Below are 27,664 nucleotides of genomic sequence, written 5' to 3'. Positions count from 1 at the left end.
ATCCTATCCTAGGTATTCCTTGAAGAGGTGGGGTTTCAGGTGTCTCCGGAAGGTGGTGATTGACTCCTTCCTAACTCAGTTGCCGGAGAGGAAGGAAACCGCTCAGGGATTTCACCATGAGGCCAAGGATGACTTTAAAACAGTTACAGAGCTTAATGGTTTTGAGGAAACTGAGGCTGGATCAACAACATTATAGTTACTCCACAATACGAACCTAATTGACAGGGTGAAAAGAAGGACGCCGGTACATGCATCCTGTTTGCAACAAGGCACTAAAGTAGTCCTGCTAAAATATTGGCAAAACAAACTTTTTGTCCTGAATACAAAGTGTTATGTTTAGGCCAAATCCAATACAACACATTACTGAGTACCACTCTCCATATTTTCAAGCATCATGTCATGGGTATGCTTGTAATCGTTAAGGACTGGGGAGTTTTTCAGGATAAAAAAAAAAAAGAAACGTAATGGAGCTGAGCACAGGCAAAAAATCCTAGAGGGAAACCTGGTTCAGTCTGCTTTCCATCAGACACTGGGAGATGAAGTCACCTTTCAGCAGGACAATAACCTCAAACACAAGGCCAAATCTACACTGCAGTTGCTTACCAACATTGAATGTTCCACAAAATGCGGAATAAGTCTCGGGCTATCGAAGACTTCCTGAAGACACTATCAATAGTTACATTATTTGTCACATAGATGCGTATTCAGGTGCTAATAGAATTGTGTATCACACCCACCTGCAACCACAAAGATGACAACATCCCTACACTGGATTGACATGCACCATTGCCTTTGTGTATATCACATATATAAATATCATATTGACTCTCTTGTCACGATAACACACACACACACGTACAGGATCAAAATGTGCCATGATTAAATAACGCTTGACAATGCATTATTTTATTCTGTTTTCAAGGAAAGCCAAGCAGTGACATGTACAGTAAATGTTGTAATAATATGAAAATCTTTCTTTGTGTAAATTATTCAACAATTAACAATTATGTTTAATATTAAAATGATGAATACATTTTATTGGAGAATGTTTTTCTTGTTATGCTCCTTCGCCTTAGTGTATTTGAGGAATATGTTTCGGGCATAATGAACTCCCTGTGTCCTGCTCATTATGACACTAAATCAGCACATTGTTCACATGTTTAATGTCAGCCTGGTCAAAAAAAGGTCAAATGAACAAAGCGTAAGTTCAAATGTAACAATCCCTCTCCAGCTGCCACAGCAGAGGTCTTGTTTTCCGTTTTGACCTGATCTGCTCCTATCTGTTTGTTTCGGTACTAGGATTCTACTACAGGAGTACAACTAGGGGAGTTATTACTTTCTATGACAGTGATATGTGGTTGTCTCACCAAGCTACCTTTTAAAGATGAATTAACTGTAAATCACTCTGGATGAGAGTGTCTGCTAAATGACTAACACATAGGTGGAACAATCGAACATTAGCTATTCTCAAATTCCATGGTTTCATATTCACTTTAGACGCTGAACTAAGGTCCGTTTTGCATTTCCCCCTCCCTTGGTGAGATTTGGAAAGTGTAAGCTGATCCTGGATCTGTGCATAAGGTCAACTTGGACTAACCGGACCAAAAGATACATAACTGAATATGATCATGGTGTGACCTCCATGTAAATACAGTCCCGTAGAATCAGAGGGGTATTTACTAAAAGAAGGATTGATGAGTTAGCCAGTTTAAAAAATAAATAAATAAAAAACTTTAGATTTTTCTGATTCATTAAGAAAGCGTAACTTGGATATGCGATTTTGGTTGTTTGAGACCATCTTCATTTTAAGCCTTATCAGTCAAACTTAAATTACTTCAGACTTTTTAGGCAGGTGAGCTGTCTGGCTAAGTGATTGTTTCTGTTTTGTAGGAATACCCCTCTGGACTAAACACTGATGTACATCAATGTCAGGAGGCCACCAACTATTGACTTCACACTGCACATATCAGATAGATAGATAGATCTATAGATAGATAGATAGATAGATAGATAGATCTATAGATAGATAGATCTATAGATCTATAGATAGATAGATCTATAGATAGATAGATCTATAGATAGATAGATAGATAGATCTATAGATAGATAGATAGATCTATAGATAGATAGATCTATAGATAGATCTATAGATAGATCTATAGATCTATAGATAGATCTATAGATAGATAGATAGATCTATATCTAGATATAGATAGATAGATATATATCTAGATATAGATATATATATATATAGACAGTAGATATATATATATATATCTACATTCATATATCTATATAGATATATCTATATAGATATATTTATCTATATATATATCTATATTCATATATCTATATATAGATATATATATATATCTATATTCATATATATATACATATAGATATATATATAGATGTAAGTCGCTCTGGATAAGAGCGTCTGCTAAATGACTTAAATGTAAATGTAAATATATATCTATATATAGATAGTTAGATAGATAGATAGATAGATAGATATATATAGTGACTGTAGATATCTATATGATGTCTGAGTGAATGTAGATATCTATATGATGTCTGAGTGAATGTAGATATCTATATGATGTCTGAGTGAATGTAGATATCTATATGATGTCTGAGTGAATGTTGATATCTATATGATGTCTGAGTGAATGTTGATATCTATATGATGTCTGAGTGAATGTAGATATATATATGATGTCTGAGTGAATGTAGATATCTATATGATGTCTGAGTGAATGTAGATATCTATATGATGTCTGAGTGAATGTAGATATATATATGATGTCTGAGTGAATGTAGATATCTATATGATGTCTGAGTGAATGTTGATATCTATATGATGTCTGAGTGAATGTAGATATCTATATGATGTCTGAGTGAATGTTGATATCTATATGATGTCTGAGTGAATGTTGATATCTAAATGATGTCTGAGTGAATGTAGATATCTATATGATGTATGAGTGAATGTATATATATATATGATGTCTGAGTGAATGTAGATATCTATATGATGTCTGAGTGAATGTAGATATATATATGATGTCTGAGTGAATGTAGATATCTAGATGATGTATGAGTGAATGTAGATATCTATATGATGTCTGAGTGAATGTAGATATCTATATGATGTCTGAGTGAATGTAGATATCTATATGATGTCTGAGTGAATGTAGATATATATATATGATGTCTGAGTGAATGTAGATATCTATATGATGTCTGAGTGAATGTAGATATATATATGATGTCTGAGTGAATGTTGATATCTATATGATGTCTGAGTGAATGTTGATATCTATATGATGTCTGAGTGAATGTAGATATCTATATGATGTCTGAGTGAATGTTGATATCTATATGATGTCTGAGTGAATGTTGATATCTATATGATGTCTGAGTGAATGTAGATATCTATATGATGTCTGAGGGAATGTAGATATATATATGATGTCTGAGGGAATGTTGATATCTATATGATGTCTGAGTGAATGTAGATATCTATATGATGTCTGAGTGAATGTAGATATATATATGATGTCTGAGTGAATGTAGATATATATATGATGTCTGAGTGAATGTAGATATATATATGATGTCTGAATGAATGTAGATATATATATGATGTCTGAGTGAATGTAGATATCTATATGATGTCTGAGTGAATGTAGATATCTATATGATGTCTGAGTGAATGTAGATATCTATATGATATCTGAGTGAATGTAGATATATATATGATGTCTGAATGAATGTAGATATCTATATGATGTCTGAGTGAATGTAGATATATATATATATGATGTCTGAGTGAATGTAGATCTATATATGATGTCTGAGTGAATGTAGTTTTCCACTACTAGTTAATTGGAACATCTTGTGGACCAAATGTATAGAACTGACACGGTGGATTCCTAATTCTATATCACAAAATATAATTCAAGCAAATTCTACACATATTTCTATCTGAAAGTTCAGATATGTTGCCCCTTCCTGAATTGCCACTGAACTTAGAACGACCAGCTTGTTGCAATCTCTTCATCAACACGCTCTGTATCTTCACACTTAAATACAATAAACAGTGTGTCAATGTAAAGGTCTAATCTCACCACGGAAACCACTTCAGAGCGCACAAGTTCCGCTCGACAGTTTCCCAGATCAGCACAGCGTTATGATGACACAAACAGAGAAACGGATCATCTACTCATCAGGGTAGACGACACAAACACAAGTAGAGAAATCTTATCAGAATGATTGTCTTTAGAGTTTCCATTTGAATGAACTATTGAAGCTTGTTAAAAGAGTCATGTGAGAACTGATTATGAAAGTTAAACTCGAAGCTTTTGAAAGTGTATATGAACTGAAGAACGAAAAAAATGCATGAAATGTGTGAGTGATTGTGTAATATTGGAGCAAGGCTTGTGTGGCTGTACATGAGTGTGCCACTTTGTCCTCAGATAAAATGGCACAGAGAAGCTGAAAAGAGGAAGCTGTGAGTGACCTGTGGTTTGGTTGATTTGTACTCTTCCCCGTTCATTGTCTTTTTACTGTGCGGAGTCAGAGGACGAACTGCACACACTCGTCAAGAGAACATGATTAGAACACAACAACCTTTTGGTTGAAGGCATCTCTATACTCTGGTTTCCAGTTGCTTTTTGGTTCTTCGTCTGGTTGCTGTCTGGATAGGGTTTCATATATATATTGAAGGTGAGTACATTTTTATTTTTTTTTACAAATGTTTTCACATCTAACTTCATATGTCACATCACTCCTGTCCATTGTGTAGTAACAGACACATTTTTAGCAGAGTCCTCCTTGGACATGAGTAATGTCTTATGGATGTATTACATTAAATATGTCTCTAACGCTCAGCTAACCCTCCAAACGCTCAGCTAACCCTCCAAACACTCAGCTAACCCTCCTAACACTCAGCTAACCCTCCTAACACTCAGTTAACCCTCCTAACGCTCAGCTAACCCTCCTAACACTCAGCTAACCCTCCTAACACTCAGCTAACCCTCCTAACACTCAGCTAACCCTCCTAACACTCAGCTAACCCTCCTAACACTCAGCTAACCCTCCTAACACTCAGCTAACCCTCCTAACACTCAGCTAACCCTCGTAATGCTCAGCTAACCCTCCTAACGCTCAGCAAACCTAACCCTCCTAATGATTGGCTAACCCTCCTAATGCTCAGCTAAGTTAACCCTCCGAATGCTCAGCTAGCCCCCCTAATGCTCAGCTAACCCTCCTAATGCTCAGCTAAGTTAACCCTCCTAATGTTCGGCTAACCCTCCTAATGTTCGGCTATCCCTCCTAATGCTTGGCTAACCCTCCTAATGTTCGGCTAACCCTCCTAATTCTTGGCTAACCTTCCTTTTGCTTGGCTAACCCTCCTAATGCTTGGCTAACCCTCCTAATGTTTGGCTAACCCTCCTAATGGTTGGCTAACCCTCCTAATGCTCAGTTAACCCTCCAAACGCTCAGCTAAGTTAACCCTCCTAATGCTTAGCTAACCCTCCTAATTCTAAGCTAACCCTCCTAATGCTAAGCTAACCCTCCTAATGCTCAGCTAAGTTAACCCTCCTAATGTTCGGCTAACCCTCCTAATGTTCGGCTATCCCTCCTAATGCTTGGCTAACCCTCCTAATGTTCGGCTAACCCTCCTAATTCTTGGCTAACCTTCCTATTGCTTGGCTAACCCTCCTAATGCTTGGCTAACCCTCCTAATGTTTGGCTAACCCTCCTAATGCTTGGCTAACCCTCCTAATGCTCAGTTAACCCTCCTAACGCTCAGCTAAGTTAACCCTCCTAATGCTTAGCTAACCCTCCTAATGCTCAGCTAACCCTCCTAATTCTAAGCTAACCCTCCTAATGCTAAGCTAACGCTCCTAATGCTCAGCTAACCCTCCTTATGCTCAGCTAACCCTCCGAACGCTCAGCTATCCCTCCTAACGCTCAGCTAACCCTCCTAACGCTCAGCTAACCCTCCTAACGCTCAGCTAACCCTCCTAACGCTCAGCTAACCCTCCTAACGCTCAGCTAACCCTCCTAATGCTCAGCTAGCCCTCCTAACGCTCAGTTAACCCTCCTAGTGCTCAGCTAACCCTCCTAATGCTCAGCAAACCTAACCCTCCTAATGCTTGGCTAACCCTCCTAATGCTCAGCTAAGTTAACCCTCCTAATGCTCAGCTAACCCTTCTAATGCTCGGCTAACCCTCCTAATGCTCGGCTAACCCTCCTAATTCTTGGCTAACCCTCCTAATTCTTGGCTAACCCTCCTAATGCTTGGCTAACCCTCCTAATGCTTGGCTAACCCTCCTAATGCTCAGTTAACCCTCCTAACGCTCAGCTAAGTTAACCCTCCTAATGCTTGGCTAACCCTCCTAATGCTTGGCTAACCCTCCTAATGCTCAGTTAACCCTCCTAACGCTCAGCTAAGTTAACCCTCCTAATGCTAAGCTAACCCTCGTAATGCTCAGCTAACCCTCCTTACGCTCAGCTAACGTTCCGAATGCTCAGCTATCCCTGCTAACGTTCAGCTAACCCTCCTAACGCTCAGCTAACCCTCCCAACGCTCGGCTAACCCTCCTAACGCTCGGCTAACCTTTCTAACGCTCGGCTAACCCTCCTAACGCTCGGCTAACCCTCTTGACGCTCGGCTAACCCTCTTGACGCTCGGCTAACCCTCTTGACGCTCGGCTAACCCTCTTGACGCTCGGCTAACCCTCCTGACGCTCGGCTAACCCTCCTGACGCTCGGCTAACCCTCCTGACGCTCGGCTAACCCTCCTGACGCTCGGCTAACGCTCGGCTAACCCTCGGCTAACCCTCCTGACGCTCGGCTAACCCTCCTGACGCTCGGCTAATGCTCGGCTAACCCTCGGCTAACCCTCCTGACGCTCGGCTAACCCTCCTGACGCTCGGCTAACCCTCCTGACGCTCGGCTAACCCTCCTGACGCTCGGCTAACCCTCGGCTAACCCTCCTAACGCTCGGCTATCCCTCGGCTAACCCTCGGCTAACCCTCCTAACGCTCGGTTAACCCTCCTAACGCTCGGCTTGCTGCTGCCCTCTGTCCTTTTTTTACCACTCTCTCTCTCCCCTCTCCTCCCTTCATTTTCCCAGACTTCTTCACCATTAAACTCTTTCCTACCCCTCTTCAGCCACTCTGCCCTCACACCTTTCCCTTCCCCTCTTCATCAAAGTCTTCCCTCTCTCCGTCGCCTCTTTTCATCCTCTCTCTCTCTATCACTTCCCCTCGCTGTGTCTGTTCTCTCCCAGCCAGCCCCTATTCAGGAGCCCCTGGAGCCCCCAAATGGCATCCTATTCCCTATGTAGTGCACTGCTTTTGAGCATAGCGCCCTGGTTAAAAATAGTGCACTATATACAGAATAGGGTGCCATTTGGAATGCACATTATCTGTGGTTAGGTAATCCCCAGCAGCTCCCTGATCCGACTCTGCCTGGGATACTCGCCCCCCCCCCCTCTCGTTTTCTCTCGGACTCTTTCACTCGCTCACTCGCTCAGACCAAGTCTCGGTGTTGTACGGCGAGCTGACCAGCTCCAGCTAGCCTTCTCTATGGCAGATTCTCCCTTAAACAACTCCTGGCCTTCTTTCTCCAAACTCTGGATGAAACGTTGGTCCTTCAAGAGAGGTAGCTTCAACCATCACTTTTTTTTTTGTTTGTTTGCTACTGCATGTGGTTCTCTTGTCTTCCTTTCTCTGCCTTTCTCCTAAACACATTTTAAAAATGGTTTTTGTTATCGTACATTACAGTGGTCGTACAGTTTCTTCAGATATGGAATCTTGAGGTTTGTGTCTTGTAATTTCAGCTGCATTATATATCCTGGGGTGTTCTTCATATGATTGTCCCTGAATGGTTCTGTCTAAACATGCAATGAAATCATTCTCACTTTTGGAAAAAAAAAAAGAAAAAAAAAAAGGTTATTATCCTGAACTAATAGTTATATTATATATCAGCATGTGTTTTATATTGATGTTGTTGTATAATGTTTTTTTGTTGACCCAGTGAGGTTTTGTCTATTTCCTTTGGTGTGGAGGAAGGCTCAGTGCTTTCACACTGTAATAAATTGATGATCATAGTGCCTTTCCGTCTCTAAGTGAAGTGAGATGACAGGTGTTGATGTGTGTCATGCCCACAGATTTCATATCGCATGTATACTGAACAAAAATATAAACGCAACATGAAACAATTTCAAAGATTTTTGCTGAGTTCCACTTCATGTAAAGGAAATCAGTCAATTGAAATAAATTCATTGGGCCCTAATCTATGGATTTCACATGACTGGGAATACAGATATGCATCTGTTGGTCACAGAAACCTTTAAAAAAATATTGTCACAGGATCTCATCACGTTATTTCTGTGCATTGAAATTGACATCGATAAAATCCAATTGTGCTCGTTGTCCGTAGCTTATGCCTGCCCATACCATAACCCCACCGCCACCATGGGGCACTCTGTTCACAACGTTGACGCCATACATGTGGTCTGCGGTTGTGAGGCCAGTTGGATGTTCTAAAATGGTATGGTAGAGAAATAAATGGTAGAGAAATTGAGAAATAAAATTCTCTGGCTTCAGCTCTGGTGGAGATTCCTTTTATTATTAATATTTATTAGGTTTTTTTTAATATATAAATATATTTTTTTACATTTACCCGTTTTTCTCCCCAATTTCCTGGTATCCAATGGGTTGTTACAGTCTTGTCTCATCGCTGCAACTCCCGTACGGACTCGGGGGAGGCGAATGTCTAGAGCCATGCGTCCTCCAAAACACAACCCAGCCAAGCCGCACTGCTTCTTGAGACAAAGCCCACTTAACCCGGAAGCCAGCCGCACCAATGTGTCAGAGGAAACACAGTAGACCTGGCGACCGTGTCAGCGTGCATTGTGCCCGGCCCGCCACATGAGTCGCTAGAGCGCAATGGGACAAAAACATCCCTACCGGCCAAACCCTCCCCTAACCCGGATGACGCTGGGCAAATTGTGCGCTGCCCCATGGGTCTCCCGGTCACGGTCGGCTGCGACAGAGCCTGGACTCGAACCAGGACCTCTAGTGGCTGAGCTAGCACTGCGATGCAGTGCCTAAGACCTCTATGCCACTTGTGTGGCCCCTGGTGGACATTCCTGCAGTCACCATGCCAATTGCTGGCTCCCTCAAAACTTGAGACATCTGTGGCATTGTGTTGTGTGACAAAACTGCACATTGGTGGCCTTTTATTTTCCCCGGCACAACATGCTGGTATCTTTTATTTCAGCTCATGAAACATGGGAACAACACTTTAAATGTTGTGTTTATATTTTTATTCCGTGTATTTTTTCTTCTTTCACCTAAACAATACATCTGTCACGTACCTTTAAAGATGCCAACTGGCTGTGGGCTACTTCATTTAGCAGACAGACTCGCTTATCATTCTCGTGGCATTATTTTTACATTATTTTATAGAAAGAAAATACAATTGACCATAGCGGAATAAAATAGAAAGGATGTTTTCTCCAAACTATTTCCGAGGCAGAGGGTTAAACAGTTCAAATCAAATTTTATTTGTCACATACACATGGTTAGCAGATGTTAATGCGAGTGTAGCGAAATGCTTGTGCTTCTAGTTCCGACAATGCAGTAATAACCAACGAGTAATCTAACCTAACAATTCCAAAACTACTACCTTATACACACAAGTGTAAAGGGATAAAGAATATGTACATAAAGATATATGAATGAGTGATGGTACAGAGCGGCATAGGCAAGATACAGTAGATGGTATCGAGTACAGTATATACATATGAGTATGTAAACAAAGTGGCATAGTTTAAAGGGGCTAGTGATACATGTATTACATAAGGATGCAGTCGATGATATAGAGTACAGTATATACTTATACATATGAGATGAATAATGTAGGGTATGTAAACATTATATTAAGTAGCATTATTCATGTGTTTCACTATGTTCTGTAGGCGATGGGCTCTCCAACCCTCTTCCAGGGGTCCTAGGCCTATCAGCTACTTTAGTTGTTATACAAACCTTATCAAAACATTCAGGCCTGTAGGTTAGCTAGGCTACATGATACATGCGACTATGATTAGAAAAAATGCAAGCACCTTTCCTTGCCTTCGTTTGCACAGACCGGGCATCATTCACAAGTGATGATATTTTCACCCATCAGACTATTCTCAATTAAATTTTTACAAATACTAAAAATATGTGTGAAATTAGATTTGATATAGAATGGGCCATCATCATGCACCTGTCGGAAGAGAAGAGGGACGGGGGAAAAAATATGTCACCTGTAAGCACTTGAATATCGAATGGGGGGCGCTTTTCCCGCAGTTCATTTTCATGCCACCCAGGTAGGCTACTCCGGTTGTAAAGCGAAGCAATGTGCTTCATTTTAGAATAGTAAAGAAATAAATATAATAGGCCTAGCCTATAGAATGTTGATGGGATCCTCCTCTTTTTAATAGAGGCCATCAGAACTCTGTTTTCTCACGCAATTGCATAGCATAGCCTAACCTATCGAAATGTTACAAAACATGGGTTTATAGCAACAGTTATTTAATTCCATGCGTCAACCAGCAATGAGGAGCTGCCTCTCACTGCACATCAGCTGATCCTATTCCGCTCAAACTCTGAAGGCCGGGGCTCTTACGAAGGGTTTGATTTTATTTTCTATTGCATTTGCATTAATGTCAGAGTGGTTAGAAGGACAATAGAGCCCTGAGTACCAGACCATTAGTGACCTGATGAAGGGACAATAGACCCCTGAGGACCCGACCATTAGTGACCTGATGAAGGGACAATAGACCCCTGAGTACCAGACCATTAGTGACCTGATGAAGGGACAATAGAGCCCTGAGTACTAGACCATCAGTGACCTGATGGAGGGACAATAGAGCCCTGAGTACCAGGCCATTAGTGTGACCTGATGGAGGGACAGTAGAGCCCTGAGTACCAGGCCATTTGTAAACTGATGGAGGGACAATAGAGCCCTGAGTACCAGGCCATTTGTAAACTGATGGAGGGACAATAGAGCCCTGAGTACCAGACTATTAGTGACCTGATGGAGGGACAGTAGAGCCCTGAGTACCAGGCCATTAGCGACTGGCCGTTAGCTTGTTTGGATGCTACTAATGACCATCAGCGGCATCCGAATGCAGGTTTGGAGAAGCCTAGTTACCGTGACTCAACTGTCACATGGCGTTTGACTGAGGTCACGCCTCGTGACTGCCGGTGTGGTGGTAATAAGGTCGTCATAAACAATGATCATGGATCATTTTAGCTCAAGTCAACTGCCATACCAAGCCTGATTGAATCTGTTTCTTCATATCTTTTTTTGTCAGGTCATTGGTGATAAAATTGACTATGATGACTGTGTAGTAATGAGCAACCATCTTTTGGGGTGTAGTTTACACTGTTAGCCGCCGTTTCCTTGTTTATACAGTGTCTGTCTGGACTCAACAGACAGAGACACAGCATTGGCATCAGTGTTTCTGAATGCATTGGCTCATTTGTGGCCCTATCAATATGAAGAGGCTGAGGAATATCTACGTTGTTTGACATCAATAGATCTGTTTTTCTCTCACCTAGTTAGCTTGGGGATTTGAACCAGCAACTTTCCGGTTACTGGCCCAATGCTGTTAACCCCCAGGTTTTGCTGCCGCCCAACTCAATGGTTAAGAAATAGAACTACTAAAATGCCATTATTAAAGGATCAGGTCAAAGTAGAGGAGAACAAATGAGTGTACAGAAACAAACAGGCTTTGAATAGTCTCTGTAATCCTTACAACACCACAACGCAGTGCTTCATACTCAACTATTACAACTGTAGTTAAACGTATTGCTAGTTGGTCAACAGCTCTCACTCGCCCTGTAGAGGTCTGTGTACTGTGTCGACACGGGGGTGAATACAGAACAGACAGACCTGGCTGGCGGTGATTGAGCCAAAGCACTCCAAGAGCCTGGGAGGCCCTTTGTTTAATCTCCCTAGATGCATTAAAGATATGAGAGGCCAACCATAAAAGGCTATGGCTGCTGGTGCTTCAAGCCTCAAACTAAAGCCCAAACCCAGGCAGGTTTACACTTAGGCAGTTGGATGTGGATGAAGCAAACACTTATTTTCTCTCTCTCTCCTCTCTCTCTACCTCTCTCTCTCTACCTCTCTCTCTCTCTACCTCTCTCTCTCTTTCTCTCTCTCTCTCTCTCTACCTCTCTACCTCTCTCTCTACCTCTCTACCTCTCTCTCTCTCTACCTCTCTCTTTCTCTCTCTCTCTCTCTACCTACCTCTCTCTCTCTACCTCTCTACCTCTCTCTACCTCTCTCTCTCTCTCTCTCTCTCTACCTCTCTCTCTCTCTTTCTCTCTACCTCCCTCTCTCTCTCTTTCTCTCTCTCTCTCTACCTCTCTATCTCTACCTCTCTCTCTCTCTCTCTCTCTACCTCTCTCTCTCTACCTCTCTCTCTCTCTACCTCTCTCTCTCTCTAACTCTCTCTCTCTCTCTCTCTCTCTCTCTCTCTACCTCTCTCTCTCTCTCTCTCTCTCTCTCTCTCTCTCTACCTCTCTCTCTCTGTCTGTCTCTCTGTCTGTCTCTCTGTCGCCCGCCCGGGACATTGTCATTCCTCTGGCCTGAGAGAGTGATTTACGTTAGAAAATACATCCACGTTGCACTCAGCAATCACAACGATCATTTGTTGGCCATGCCGTTGGGGAGTAGAGAGGAGCAGAGAGCAGAGCCCTGGTTTATAGCATCACCAGGCAGGACGTGTGGAGTGGGTTGTTTCCAGTCTCCAGTGTGGCTGGGGTTTGTGTGGTCTGGTTTTCGTCTTTCCTGGGCTGAACACTATGGGACTTATCCCCAGCTCAGTTTAACCACCGAGCCTCTCCTCAGACTGGGGCTGGCTGTGTCTGAATGTGTCAACCGTCCAGTGGTCCCGGCAGCCATTCTACAGATAGGCATCTCTGTGAGACTGAACATGAACAGCTCAGAGATCAAACTAATAACTTAGTAGACTAATAAGACATAATTGGCTGATAGTTAATGAGTACACCGTAGCTTTGGTCATTTTGAATTACAGAAACACAAAAAGTTGTATGTTTGATCTGAAATATTACAGACCAATAGATACAATTGTATGAAAAATAATGTGGTCAAATAAAATAGCAACTCTGCACAGCACAAGCAGCTTTTTTTGTGTGTATGACATCATAACAAGTTGCCCGTGGCATCATAACAAGTTCCCCTTGGCAACGGTGGTTTGTGACATCACATGAATACGTGAAGAATCTGTGTTATGCAACAGCAATGTAAAAGAGCTTTCACAGCTGGTCTGGGTTATGCCTGTTCTGGTACCTGTCTCTATACCCACAGGAGGTTGGTGGCACCTTAATTGGGGAGGACGGGCTCTTGGTAATGACTGGAGCGGAATCAGTGGAACGGTATTAAATACATCAAACACATTGTTTGCCGTTCCGTTCACTCTGTTCCAGCAGCTATTATGAGCCGTCCTCCACTCAGCAGCTTCCAATGTCTGTATCTCATTGGTAGGGTTTACTGGTTCCTCTCAGACTGATAACACACTCGAGGATGATTTCATCTCAGTAAACTGATATCTGTACTTGGCCATATAATACCACTTTCAATCAAATGTATTTCTAAAGCCCTTCTTACATCAGCTGATGTCACAAAGTGCTGTACAGAAACCCAGCCTAAAACCCCAAACAGCAAGCAATGCTGTAGAAGCACGGTGGCTAGGAAAAACTCCCTAGAAAGGCAAGGAACCTAGGAATAAACCTAAAGAGGAACCAGGCTCTGATGCCTGACCTATAGGGTTCAGGTATGGGTTGATTTTTGTCTCCCTCTTCCTCACTTCCTTCCTCGTCACTCCTCACCTCTACACCTGATAGCTGACGTATGATGAGCGTTCTGGCAAAAAATGGTTGTCATGCATCACCCTAATTAATTAGGCCTGAGAGCAATAGACGAATGGAGGACGGAGGAACTGTTTGAAACACCATGAGGAACGCCTTGCTCTTAATTAATTAATAGCAAGGCTATCCTCATGGTGTTTCAAACAGTTCCTCCGTCCTCCATTCATTAATAGCAAGGCTATCCTCATGGTGCTTCAAACAGTTCTTCCGTCCTCCATTCATTAATAGCAAGGCTATCCTCATGGTGTTTCAAACAGTTCCTCCGTTCTCCATTCATTAATAGCAAGGCTATCCTCATGGTGTTTCAAACAGTTCCTCCGTCCTCCATTCATTAATAGCAAGGCTATCCTCATGCTGTCAGGGCATATACCTGTAGCACAGAACAGCTAGCTTGTTTTCGGGGGTTAAGTCATCATGGCTATGATTGATTGATTCATTGATTGATTGCTATCTGACACGACAGATGTGTTTTGTTCCTGTGGCAGGATCAGAAGGTAAGCCATGTTCTACCCTGCAGCCCTGTGTGAGTGCCTCAGAGGCATCCTCCTTGTCCTCGTCCCTGTCCCCAGCCTCCGTCGCTAAGGACGTCTTCTTCAACATCGCCACTGAGGAAAAGGTAGAAAGGCTTTCTTCTCCCTCTATTCTCTGTCTTGCTTTCACACTCAGTGCATCCACATCTAAACGTGTCAAAACAACAAGCCCTAACTCCTCTCTCTCTCCCTCCACACTCTTTCCTCCCCCTCTCATTCCCTCCCCCTCTCCTTCCCCCCCCCCTACCTACCCCCCCCCCTCTCTCCCTCCCCTCCCTCCCCCCATCTACCTACCTACCTCCCTCCCTCCCCCTCTCGTTCCCTCCCCCTCTCGCTCCCCCTCTCCTTCCCCCCCCTCTACCTACCTACCTACCTCCCTCTCTCCCCCTCCCTCCCCCCTCTCTCCACTCTCCTTCCCTCCCTCGCCCTCTCCCTTTCCATCTCCCCCTCTCCCCCCTCTCGCTCCCTCCCCCTCTCCTTCCCTCCCTCCCTCCCCCTCTCCCCCCCCTCTACCTACCTCCCTCCCTCCCCCTCCCCCCCCTCTCTCCCCTCTCCTTTCCCCCATCTCCCGCCCTCCCTCCACCCCTCTCCCTCCCTCTCCCTCCCTCCCTCCCCCCCAGGATGATGAAAGTGACTATGAGAACCCAAGCCTGGATGAGGATGTAGACAGCAGTGTGGAGGATCTGCTGGGTTTAAGCTGCTCCTTCATAGACTCAAACTATTACAAAGACCATCAAGGGGTACACTCTGTGTCGGCTGCCCCAGAAACCAGCCCTTCTACCCTGGGCTTTCCCAGAAGATATAGAGACAGTCCCCAGCACAGCTCCCCGCTCCATCCCAATCCACATCCCTATCCATATCCCTATCAAGAGACTGAAAACAAATCCATACCCCATCACACTGTTGTGGTCACCCAGTTCAACCCTAACCTGTTGCAGTCAGGCAGTGCCATGGACGGCTATAACAGTGAGTCGGTGGACCCTGTGGACCCTGTGGGTGTGGTGAGCACTATGGTGAATCTGAATGGACCAGGAGGACAAGGAGACATGATGGATTCTGACAGAGAGAGCTTCCCTATCCTGATCAGGTCCATGTCTACATCACGCAGACACAGCTTGGGCATGCCCATGTCTCCCATCGATTTGGGGAGGAGGTAAGGCCCTCTCTCTCCACTCAACTCACTATTTTTATTTATTTATTTAACATTTTATTTAACTAGGCAAGTCAGTTAAGGACAATTTCTTATGTACAATGACGGCCTACCAAAAGGCAAACAGCCTCCTGCAGGGACGGGGGGCCTGGGATGAAAAGAAATAATAATAAATACAATATACATTTAGTACAAAACACACATGTTAGGTCAGTCTGTGTGAATGGTATGGTAACAACCTGTCTATTAGTCTGATTATGTTAATCAATGATATAACTGTCTAAAAAAATCTTATGCTAATTGCTGTAAATTCCTTAAATTTATCCCCCCCCAAAAATGTAATAAAGGTGCTACATATGTAATTTTTCAGAAAATGTCCATAACATATCTGCATTAATAGTGCAATGATAGTGTTTCACAGTGTTACTTACCCACCAGTGTCTGATTGGCTGTCCACCAGCCGGTAGACACCCACCAGTGTCTGATTGGCTGTCCACCAGCCGGTGGACTAAAACCGAAAGTAAAAGGCTCAGGCGACAGTCTCCACCGTGTCACTGTGAAAGGGGGTGTGGGGGAGGGGTATATTTGTTTTGACTGCAGCCTCCTGCTGTTGCAATTCACCTTGCTTCCAATTCTAAGACATTTTAGATGAAGCACCTTTAATGTGTACTTCTGTAATGACAATTTAAGTAAATGACTTCAGCAAAAAAAAAAAAAAATATATATATATATATATATATATATAATTATACTTAATGTAACATAAGCCCTTTGGCTTCGACTAGAATTATCCCCTGTAACATGGTGGTTCCATCTCGGAGACCAGAGAACTTCTGCTTCTCGTTCTCTGTGTCCTTAAATGAGTCCCGAAAGTTATCTTGTGGTTTCGTCTGACACTTCAACACATAACAGCTTGGGTTAAAAATTGCAGTGTAGACAAGGCCACGACAAGATAAACGATTAATGAAACACCCAAACACCACAACAGCATACATTTCCTCTTTCAAATTTCTTCCGCTCTTCAGCTTTCCCACCGAGGTCCAAGAAGCTTCTAAACAGCTTCTACCCCCAAGGCATATAACTCCTGAACAGGCTACTTGCATTGCCCCCCCCCCCCTTTACGCTGCTGCTACTCTCTGTTTACTATCTATGCATAGTCACTTTATTAACTCTACCTACATGTACATATTACCTCAATTACCTCGACTAACCGGCGCCCGCGCACATTGACTCTGTATATAACCTCGCTATTGTTATTTTACTGCTACACTTGAATGATTTGATACTTCTATTTATTGTTCTTTTTTCTTTTCTTATTGTTCTTAAAGCTGCATTGTTGGATAAGGGCTTGTATAAGTAAGCGTTTCACTGTAAGGTCTGTTGTATTTGGCTCATGTGGCAAAAGACATTTATTTGACATGTAGCACCTTCCCACCATATGTAGCCCTTTCCTGTAGTCATGACTTAGCGGCTTCATTTGTGGAATGTTTTTCAGAATTTCAGAATTAATCAACTTTTTTTTTTTTTTTTTTAAATCCGCCGAATATTCAGTGTTTCTATGGCAAACGTTTTTGTAAAATGTCATTCTTCTGTGATGTATATAAAGTGTAGAATCGGGAAGCAAACTGAACATTGGATACATTTCAACTCTATATCTGACATGGTACAGGTGTCTTCTTTTTTTAAAGCCCATAACCATGTGCTTTTTTTTAACCTTTATTTAACTAGGCAAGTCAGTTAAGAACAAATTCTTATTTTCAATGATGGCCTAGGAACAGTGGGTTAACTGCCTGTTCAGGGACAGAACGACAGATTTGTACCTTGTCAGCTTGGGGATTTGAACTTGCAACCTTTCGGTTACTAGTCCAACACTCTAACCACCCTGCCGCCCCAGGGTGAAGTGTATACATTTGTTTCTAAGTAGATTTGTTTAAAACTACCCAGAAACACTCAGTGTGACCCTGATTTCGCCCACTGCAGTGCATTGAAATAGCCATTGCGTTATAGCATAGAGTCATCTGCGCTGGAGGACATAATTTTCACGTTCTCGTGAGACATAAGACACTCAATAAATGTCATTTTCACTTGCCGTTTTATTTTAGGCACCAAAAGCCACCCTTTAAATAATAATAAGTATGACAATAGATCAGAGTCTTGATATATCATGCAAAGTTGCAGTAACAACCATGTCCATGTCTTTGGGGCGGCAGTGTTGGTTAGAGCATTGGACTAGTAACCGAAAGGTTGCAAGTTCAAATCCCCGAGCTGACAAGGTACTAAATCTGTCGTTCTGCCCCTGAACAGGCAGTTAACCCACTGTTCCTAGGCCGTCATTGAAAATAAGAATTTGTTCTTAACTGACTTGCCTAGTAAAATAAAGGTAAAATTAAAAAAAAATTGTATTACCACTAGCATGAACCGCTCCTACATATGATCCTCTGTGGCTCAGTTGATAGAGCATGGCGCTAGCGACGCCTGCGTCGTGGGTTTCGATTCCCGCTGGGGTCACCAATGCAAAACAATATAATAAAAGAAATGTATGCACGCACTACTATAAGTCACTTTGGAGAAAAGCTAGTGGTGCCCGCTAAATGGAGTTGAATCATCTCACTCTTTAGGCTGAGCCTGGACGCCATAGACAGCGATGGAGAGAGGGATGACTCTCTCCTCCGCCCCTCCCACCTACAGGCCTTTATATACCCAGGATGCACTGAGCAGGAAGTGGAGGAGTCAGATGGGACAGACCTCTCCAGATCTGAAGCCAAGGAGACAGAAACGGTATTGATGCCACACCACGGCCATACCTGGCGTGTTTTGAACATTGCACTCAGCTTGGAGGGCATAAACATATGTTTAAAAAAAAAAAAAAGATAACTAGTATAGTATGCACTAAGTACTGTGATTTCACTCTTCTCAACAAAAGAAACAAAGTAATAATGTGTTTTCAATCAACCAACTTGGTAAAATAAAGGTAAATAACATATAAATAAATACATGATGTCTGATATCATTGTAGGAGGAGTGCAGTCGGTCTGGAAGGACATACTCCAGAACAGAGATTCTGGCCACAGATGAGCACATTCATGTCGCACACGTGTCTCACATAGTGGAGACATCGAAGAGGGCAGCAGGAGGTCAGTGTGTAGAGTAAGCTGCCTTTGACCCCCCCCCCCTGTACCCCCAGAGGGCCACGGACCAACATCCTGCTGTCAGTATGTATGAACTGAACAGAACACAATGAGACTGTGGGAGGCCAAAGCTCAGTCCATCACACCCCCCCCACCCCCCACCATAAAGAAATTCATTATTTTTCTCTTCATCTTTTACATAAAGGGTGATTCCATGCCAGCATGACCCGACAATATTTTTGGTATGTCAGATTGTTCTCAGATAGAAACGTTATTGGGAGGAAGGATGTTTAACATGTGTTTTAAATTTCTATCACAAACCAAATGATACAGACAACATGTTAGAGTCATTATACTCCTTGTAGTGTACACTACCATAAGGAACAACATGTTGGAGTCATTATACTCCTTGTAGTGTACACTTCCATAAGGAACAACATGTTGGAGTCATTATACTCCTTGTAGTGTACACTACCATAAGGAACAACATGTTGGAGTCATTATACTCCTTATAGTGAACACTACCATACGGAACAGCATGTTAGAGTCATTATACTCCTTGTAGTGTACACTACCATAAGAAACACCATGTTGGAGTCATTATACTCCTTATAGTGAACACTACCATAAGGAACACCATATAAAAGGGTACTTTTGAGATATTCATATTATTCGTTTTAATGTTGAATAAATGTACGGTTTCACACATCATAGAGTTTTTTGGAATTGGTACAGCCAGCTGGTTTCTCCACGCATCGCGCCGACAGAAACAAGCATCTTTTTGGTAAGAAGAGGGGTAGGGGTGTATGCCTTATGATTAACGAGACGTGGTGTGATCATAACAACATACAGGAACTCAAGTCCTTTTGTTCACCTGACCTAGAATTCCTTACAATCAAATGTCGACCGCATTATCTACCAAGAGAATTCTCTGATTATAATCACAGCCCATATATTCCACCCCAAGCAGACACATTGACGGCCCTGAACGAACTTTATTTGACTCTATGTAAACGGAAAACACATATCCTGAGGCTGCATTCATTGTTGCTGGGGATTTTAACAAAGCTATTCTGAAAACAAGATTCCCTAAATTCTATCAGCATATCGATTGTGCTTCCAGGGCTGGTAAAACCCTGGATCATTGTTATTCTAACTTCATATAAGGCCCTCCACCCTCCTTTTGGAAAAGCTGACCACGACTCCATTTGGTTGCTTCCAGCCTATAGACAGAGACTAAAACAGGATGGCCCTGCGCTCAGGTGTGTTCAACGCTGGTCCGACCAATCTGATTCCACGCTTCAAGATTGCTTCGATCACGTGGACTGGGATATGTTCCGCAACATTGACGAACACTCTGATTCGGTGAGCGAGTTCATCAAGTGCATCGGCGATGTTGTACCCACAGCAACTATTAAAACATTCCCAAACCAGAAACCGTGGATTGATGGCAGCATTCGTGCGAAACTGAAAGCGCGAACCACTGCTTTTAACCAGGGCAAGGTGACCGGAAACATGACCGAATACAAACAGTGTAGCTATTCCCTCCACAAGGCAATCAAACAAGCTAAGCGTCATTATAGAGACAAAGTAGAGTCGCAATTCAACGGCTCAGACACAAGAGGTATGTGGCAGGGTCAACAATCAATCATGGATTACAAAAAGAAAAACAGCCTCGTCGCGGACCATGATGTCTTGCTCCCAGACAGACTAAGCAACTTCTTTGCTCGCTTTGAGAACCATACAGTGCCACTGACACGGCCCGCTACCAAAACCTGTGGACTCTCCTTCACTGCAGCCGACGTGAGTAAAACATTTAAACGTGTTAACCCTCGCAAGGCTGCAGGCCCAGACGGCATCCCCAGCTGCGTCCTCAGGGAATGCGCAGACCAGCTGGCTGGTGTGTTGACGGACATATTCAATCAATCATTACATTTTACATTTAAGTCATTTAGCAGACGCTCTTATCCAGAGCGACTTACAAATTGGTGAATTCACCTTCTGACATCCAGTGGAACAGCCACTTTACAATAGTGCATCTAAATCATTAAGGGGGGGTGAGAAGGATTACTTAACCTATCCTAGGTATTCCTTGAAGAGGTGGGGTTTCAGGTGTCTCCGGAAGGTGGTGATTGACTCCGCTGTCCTGGCGTCGTGAGGGAGTTTGTTCCACCATTGGGTTTGTTCCACCATTGGGGGGCCAGAGCAGCGAACAGTTTTGACTGTTCTAGACCCACTCCAATCCTTATCCCAGTCTGCTGTTCCCACATGCTTCAAGAGGGCCACCATTGTTCCTGTTCCCAAGAAAGCTAAGGTAACTGAGCGAAATGACTACCGCCCTGTAGCACTCACATCCGTCATCATGAAGTGCTTAGAGAGACGAGTCAAGGACCATATCACCTCCACCCTACCTGACACCCTAGACCCACTCCAATTTGTTTACCGCTCCAATATGTCCACAGACGACGCAATCGCAACCACACTGCACACTGCCCTAACCCATCTGGACAAGAGGAATACCTATGTGAGAATGCTGTTCATCGACTACAGCTCAGCTTTTAACAACATAGTACCCTCCAAACTCGTCATCAAGCTCGAGACCCTGGGTCTTGACCTCGCCCTGTGCAACTGGGTACTGGACTTCCTGATGGGCCGCCCCCAGGTGGTGAGGTTAGGTAACAACATCTCCACCCCGCTGATCCTCAACACTGGGGCCCCACAAGGGTGCGTTCTGAGCCCACTCCTGTACTCCCTGTTCACCCACAACTGCGTGGCCATGCACGCCTCCAACTCAATCATCAAGTTTGCAGACGACACTACAGTGGCAGGCTTGATTACCAACAACGACGAGACGGCCTATAGGGAGGAGTTGAGGGCCCTCGGAGTGTGGTGTCAGGAAAATAACCTCACACTCAACATCAACAAAATAAAGGAGATGATTGTGGACTTCAGGAAACAGCAGAGGGAGCACCCCCCTATCCACATCGACGGGACAGTAGTGGAGAGGATAGTAAGTTTTAAGTTCCTCGGCATACACATCACGGACAAACTGAATTGGTCCACCCACACAGACAGCATCGTGAAGAAGGTGCACCAGCGCCTCTTCAACCTCAGGAGGCTGAAGAAATTCGGCTTGTCACCAAAAGCACTCACAAACTTCTACAGATGCACAATCGAGAGCATCCTGTCGGGCTGTATCACCGTCTGGTACGGCAACTGCTCCGCCCACAACCGTAAGACTCTCCAGAGGGTAGTGAGGTCTGCACAACGCATCACCGGGGACAAACTACCTGCCCTCCAGGACACCTACACCACCTGATGTCACAGGAAGGCCATAAAGATTATCAAGGACAACAACCACCCGAGCCACTGCCTGTTCCCCCCGCTATCATCCAGAAGGCGAGGTCAGTACAGGTGCATCAAAGCTGGGCCCGAGAGACTGAAAAATAGCTTCTATCTCAAGGCCATCAGACTGTTAAACAGCCACCACTAACATTGAGTGGCTGCTGCCAACATACTGACTCAACTCCAACCACTTTAATAATGGAAAATTGATGTAAAAAATGTATCACTAGCCACTTTAAACAATGCCACTTAATATAATGTTTACATACCCTACATTACGCATCTCATATGTATATACTGTACTCTATACCATCTACTGCATCTTGCCTATGCCGTTCTGTACCATCACTCATTCATATATTTTTATGTACATATTCTTCATCCCTTTACACTTGTGTGTATAAGGTAGTTGTTGTGAAATTGTTAGGTTAGATTACTCGTTGGTTATTACTGCATTGTCAAAACTAGAAGCACAAGCATTTCGCTACACTCGCATTAACATCTGCTAACCATGTGTATGTGACAATAAAAATGTGATTTGATTTACAGTAGAAGGACACCAAGATGTCGTCTGTATCATGTACGGTTCACACATCATAGAGTTTTACAGTAGTAGGACACCAAGATGTCGTCTGTATCATGTACGGTTCACACATCATAGAGTTTTACAGTAGTAGGACACCAAGATGTCATCTGTATCATGTACGGTCCACACATCATAGAGTTTTACAGTAGTAGGACACCAAGATGTCGTCTGTATCATGTACGGTTCACAGGTCATAGAGTTTTACAGTAGTAGGACACCAAGATGTCGTCTGTATCATGTACGGTCCACACATCATAGAGTTTTACAGTAGTAGGACACCAAGATGTCGTCTGTATCATGTACGGTTCACACATCATAGAGTTTTACAGTAGTAGGACACCAAGATGTCGTCTGTATCATGTACGGTTCACAGGTCATAGAGTCTTACAGTAGTAGGACACCAAGATGTCGTCTGTATCATGTACGGTTCACAGGTCATAGAGTTTTACAGTAGTAGGACACCAAGATGTCGTCTGTATCATGTACGGTCCACACATCATAGAGTTTTACAGTAGTAGGACACCAAGATGTCGTCTGTATCATGTACGGTTCACAGGTCATAGAGTCTTACCGCGGGCGTTGTATAGGTCTAAAAAGAGCCTAAAATGGCCACTTTCATCATGATTTTCACAAAAAATAGTTCATGATAGAAATTTAAAAAGCATGTCAAACATCCTTCCCCCCGAATACATTTTCAATGTGAGAATTTCCAGACCAGTCTGAGATATCCCAAATATTTTTGGGCCATGCTGACATGGAATCGCTCATAACATGGTTTGCCATTGTTTTAGTGCTACTGTTGTATTGCAGAGGAGCTGGACCCAGAGGAACCCAACTTGCACACTGCAGAAGGACAGACTCATATGTAAGTTAGTTAACAGCCAAATGTATGTTTACAGTGTGTCTTGGAAGGTTGCAACTTATTCTCTCTCTCTCTCTCTCTTTCTGTGTCTCTCTCTCTCTCACTGTGTCTCTCTCTGTGTCTCTCTCTGTGTCTCTGTGTCTCTCTCTGTGTCTCTCTCTGTCTCTCTCTCTGTCTCTTTCTCTCTCTCTTTCTCTCTCTTTCTCCTCTCCCCTCTCTCTCTCTCGCGCTCTCTCTCTCTCTCTTTCTGTGTCTCTCTCTGTGTCTCTCTCTGTGTCTCTCTCTGTGTCTCCCTCTGTGTCTCTCTCTCTGTGTCTCTCTCTGTGTCTCTCTTTCTCTTTCTCCTCTCCCCTCTCTCTCTCTCTCTCTCTCTCTCTCTCTCTCTCTCTCAGACCAACACCTCTGTAAACTTTTGTTTCCTTCGGCATTGACATTGTGTACTTATTTTTAGGTAGAGTAATTTACATGAAACGTTGCTGGATTAACTTACATACAAATCCCTTTTTGAAAGGTATGTTTGTGTACTGCATTCCACCCCTCCTCTTCTTCAGTGCAGCCAACTCCCACAGAGTCTACAGGGCTTTCCCTGTTCCCGTTTTGACATCTCTGTCGTATGTCTTCAGACTGTTCCTCCTCCAGTCCTCTCTCTCCCAGCTCCTTAGATGGCCCCTTCGCGTCTGTGTGTGTATGTTTGTGTGTGTTTGTGTATGCTCTGTGTGTGTGAGGGAAGGCATGCGTGCAGATGTGCGTGTGTGTGTGCGTGTGTCTCTAAATCACACATCACTTCAGTCTGACACTCAGCGCCCGCTACCCCCAGGCCCAGACCCATTGTCAGTCTCAGTGTCTTGTTTGTCTTAGGCTGATGATACAAAAAGTTCTGCAAGAGCTCAAGCAGTACCACGGGTAAGTAAACAGGCCAAGGAGGCCTGCTTGGCCCTGATGCACCCCCATCCCCATCGAATCCTATAGCCTAGCAGATCAGGGCTGGATAGAAGCATGGGGAAATCACTGGCCTTTGCAGTGTTTGTTTGCGTATGTGTGAAAAGGCTGACTCAATGGTGTGGAAATAGCATGCGCTTATGCTAGGTTACTCTGGGTGGGTGACAGCATCTGGTTCTGCACAGCGATAGCCTTGGTTCTGTACAGCGACAGCCTTGGTTCTGTACAGCGACAGCCTTGGTTCTGTACAGCGACAGTCTTGGTTCTGTACAGCACAGCCTTGGTTCTGTACAGTGACAGTCTTGGTTCTGTACAGCGACAGCCTTGGTTCTGTACAGCGACAGCCTTGGTTCTGTACAGCGACAGCCTTGGTTCTGTACAGCGACAGCCTTGGTTCTGCACAGCGACAGCCTTGGTTCTGTACAGCGACAGCCTTGGTTCTGTACAGCGACAGCCTTGGTTCTGTACAGCGACAGTCTTGGTTCTGCACTGCGACAGCCTTGGTTCTGCACAGCGATAGCCTTGGTTCTGCACAGCGACAGCCTTGGTTCTGTACAGCGACAGCCTTGGTTCTGCACAGCGATAGCCTTGGTTCTGTACAGCGACAGCCTTGGTTCTGTACAGCGACAGCCTTGGTTCTGTACAGCGATAGCCTTGGTTCTGCACAGCGACAGCCTTGGTTCTGCACAGCGACAGCCTTGGTTCTGTACAGCGACAGCCTAGGTTCTGCACTGCGACAGCCTTGGTTCTGTAAAGCGACACAGTTTTTGATGTATTTTGGTTTTGAACTATAACTGCATGACCACCTGATTAGAGCTTTTCCTCTGTTTGTTAACTTACCTGAGAATGACATTCATCTGCCTGGATGAAGCGTGACTGCAGGCTGTAGTCGCCTATTATTATGCTCAATGTTTATCTCAATAGTAAAGCGCTGTGTTATTGAATCGGAGTAACTGCCCAACCGATGTCTTCACCTCCACAGAGCCAGGCAGAGGACCACAAGGCCAGAGGGGAAGGAGACTGGAAGTAGTGTCACCTGGTATGAATTTCTCTCCAACGAGTAAGTCGTCCATGGCCAGAGGATTTCACACTCATTTTAGTTTACACGTTTATGGAGGTTGACATTTCTTCTTTTTACTCTGAAAATTCATTTTATATTAGTTTGTAATTTAATTGATCACTTGGGCCACGTCTGCCATCAGTCATTTGTCTTCTACTTGGTAGAAATGAGGAAGAGGAGGACCGAACAGAGAAAGTGGAAAAGGGGACCAAAGTGAAGCGCACCCTGAGCTCGCTTCGGAGCAGAATGACTGGTTCATTCAACAAAGACAAGGTGAACCAAAACAACACATGATGTACTGTATATATACACACACACACACACTCAACATATTATTACTGTGTATATACACACACACTCAACATATTAACAACTGGTTAGGGTGTGGTGTGAGCTTGCATGATAAGTAGTAGCTGTGTGAGCATTGAGCAACTTTTTTGATAACTTGGGAATAACTAGTCTATTACTGTTCCATGTTTGTTACATTGCCCACATTGCCTTTTTAGCTTACGTTGATGTCAACATACCCGGGGCGGCAGGGTAGCCTAGTGGTTAGAGTGTAGAGGTGGTAGGGTAGCCTAGTGGTTAGAGTGTAGAGGTGGTAGGGTAGCCTAGTGGTTAGAGCGTTGGACTAGTAACCGGAAGGTTGCAAGTTCAAACCCCCTGAGCTGACAAGGTACAAATCTGTCGTTCTGCCCCTGAACAAGGCAGTTAACCCACTGTTCCTAGGCCATCATTTAAAATAAGAATTTGTTCTTAACTGACTTGCTTAGATAAATAAAGGTGAGAAAAAAATATGTCATTATAAGGATCAAATCCTTGGGGTGTTAAGCAACATTACAGTCAGTGATGTGAAAGCTATTGTTCATTTACATCCTAATGTCATCATTTTAGTGTGTGGGAACAGAATGTCTCTTTTCATCCTAATCTTCTGAGTCAGCCCTGTTGTCCTGTTATATTACCTCATGATACAGTCACTTCTTATGTTGTATTTTTTTTAAAACAAATCACCACAGTACAGTATTAAAAGTACAGTGTCAAAGATGAAAGCTGACATTATTTTCTCCCTGTTTCTCTTTCGTTCCCCCAGCAGGGTAAGAACCGAGAGAAAGAGCAGCAGAAGGGGAAGGAGAGGGAACTCAAAGAGAAAGAGCAGCAGAAGGGGAAGGAGAGGGAACTCAAAGAGAAAGAGCATCACAGTAGTAGCAGTGGGCATAATTTGGTGCCAGGCTCCTTCTCCAGCTGTGCCACCTGCTCACTGTGCAGTAAGGCCCTGCAGAAAAAGCATGGTCTGCAGTGCCTGAGTGAGTAAGACACTAACTAACACACTCTAACATAGTGTACACTCGGTCTTCACACACTCTTCAAGTGTACCTCACACACTTTTCCCACTGGGCACTTTCCCCACTGGAAACAACGTTGTTTCCACATTCTATATCGACATACCTATATCGACATACCTATCTTCCCTTTTTTACCCAAATTCATTGAGACTCGTTTTTATTTATTTATGTGTCCAAAGTTTGTGTCCAGTGGAACCTACTACTCTCTGTTCATGACTTATAATCAACACACTCCTCTGCTCCTTTCTTAGACAACTATGCAAGTGTTTCGTTTCACTTCCTGTTGATAGCATGTGCTTGTGTAATGGAGGAAGGACATAGATGGCCAAGCTGCAAAGTCAAAATAGGCTACATCAACAAAATAAATGTATGGTTAAGGTAAGACATAGGGTTAGGGTTAGCAGTGTGGTTAAGGTTAGGGTTAGGGTTAGCAGTGTGGTTAAGGTTAGGGTTAGCAGTGTGGTTAGGGTTAGGGTTAGCAGTGTGGTTAAGGTTAGGGTTAGCAGTGTGGTTAAGGTTAGGGTTAGGGTTAGCAGTGTGGTTAAGGTTAGGGTTAGCAGTGTGGTTAAGGTTAGGGTTAGGGTTAGCAGTGTGGTTAAGGTTAGGGTTAGGGTTAGCAGTGTGGTTAAGGTTAGGGTTAGCAGTGTGGTTAAGGTTAGCGTTAGGGTTAGCAGTGTGGTTAGGGTTAGCAGTGTGGTTAAGGTTAGGGTTAGCAGTGTGGTTAAGGTTAGGGTTAGCAGTGTGGTTAAGGTTA

General features: G+C 43.6%; 1 protein-coding gene across 4 annotated transcripts in view; it reads left to right on the top strand.

Annotated features, from left to right (window-relative positions):
* The first annotated feature begins 4,246 nt into the window (after positions 1-4,246).
* The window catches only part of arhgef18b (rho/rac guanine nucleotide exchange factor (GEF) 18b), a 103,274-nt gene continuing 79,856 nt past the window's right edge, over positions 4,247-27,664 (top strand). For 2 of the 4 annotated variants that reach the window (XM_064936123.1, XM_064936124.1), the window contains exons 1-9: positions 4,247-4,728; positions 14,453-14,583; positions 15,118-15,650; positions 18,266-18,425; positions 18,664-18,781; positions 23,517-23,571; positions 25,490-25,567; positions 25,732-25,840; positions 26,658-26,871. In XM_064936123.1, coding sequence (XP_064792195.1) covers positions 15,448-15,650; positions 18,266-18,425; positions 18,664-18,781; positions 23,517-23,571; positions 25,490-25,567; positions 25,732-25,840; positions 26,658-26,871 — 937 coding nt within the window. In that variant the 5' untranslated portion in view covers positions 4,247-4,728; positions 14,453-14,583; positions 15,118-15,447. The remainder of the gene's footprint in view (positions 4,729-14,452; positions 14,584-15,117; positions 15,651-18,265; positions 18,426-18,663; positions 18,782-23,516; positions 23,572-25,489; positions 25,568-25,731; positions 25,841-26,657; positions 26,872-27,664) is intronic. The other 2 variants (XM_064936122.1, XM_064936121.1) reach the window with 2 other exon arrangements.

Source organism: Oncorhynchus masou, chromosome 24 (genome assembly GCF_036934945.1).
Source record: "Oncorhynchus masou masou isolate Uvic2021 chromosome 24, UVic_Omas_1.1, whole genome shotgun sequence".
NCBI lineage: Eukaryota > Metazoa > Chordata > Actinopteri > Salmoniformes > Salmonidae > Oncorhynchus > Oncorhynchus masou.
This window is presented reverse-complemented; position numbering and strand designations above follow the sequence as displayed.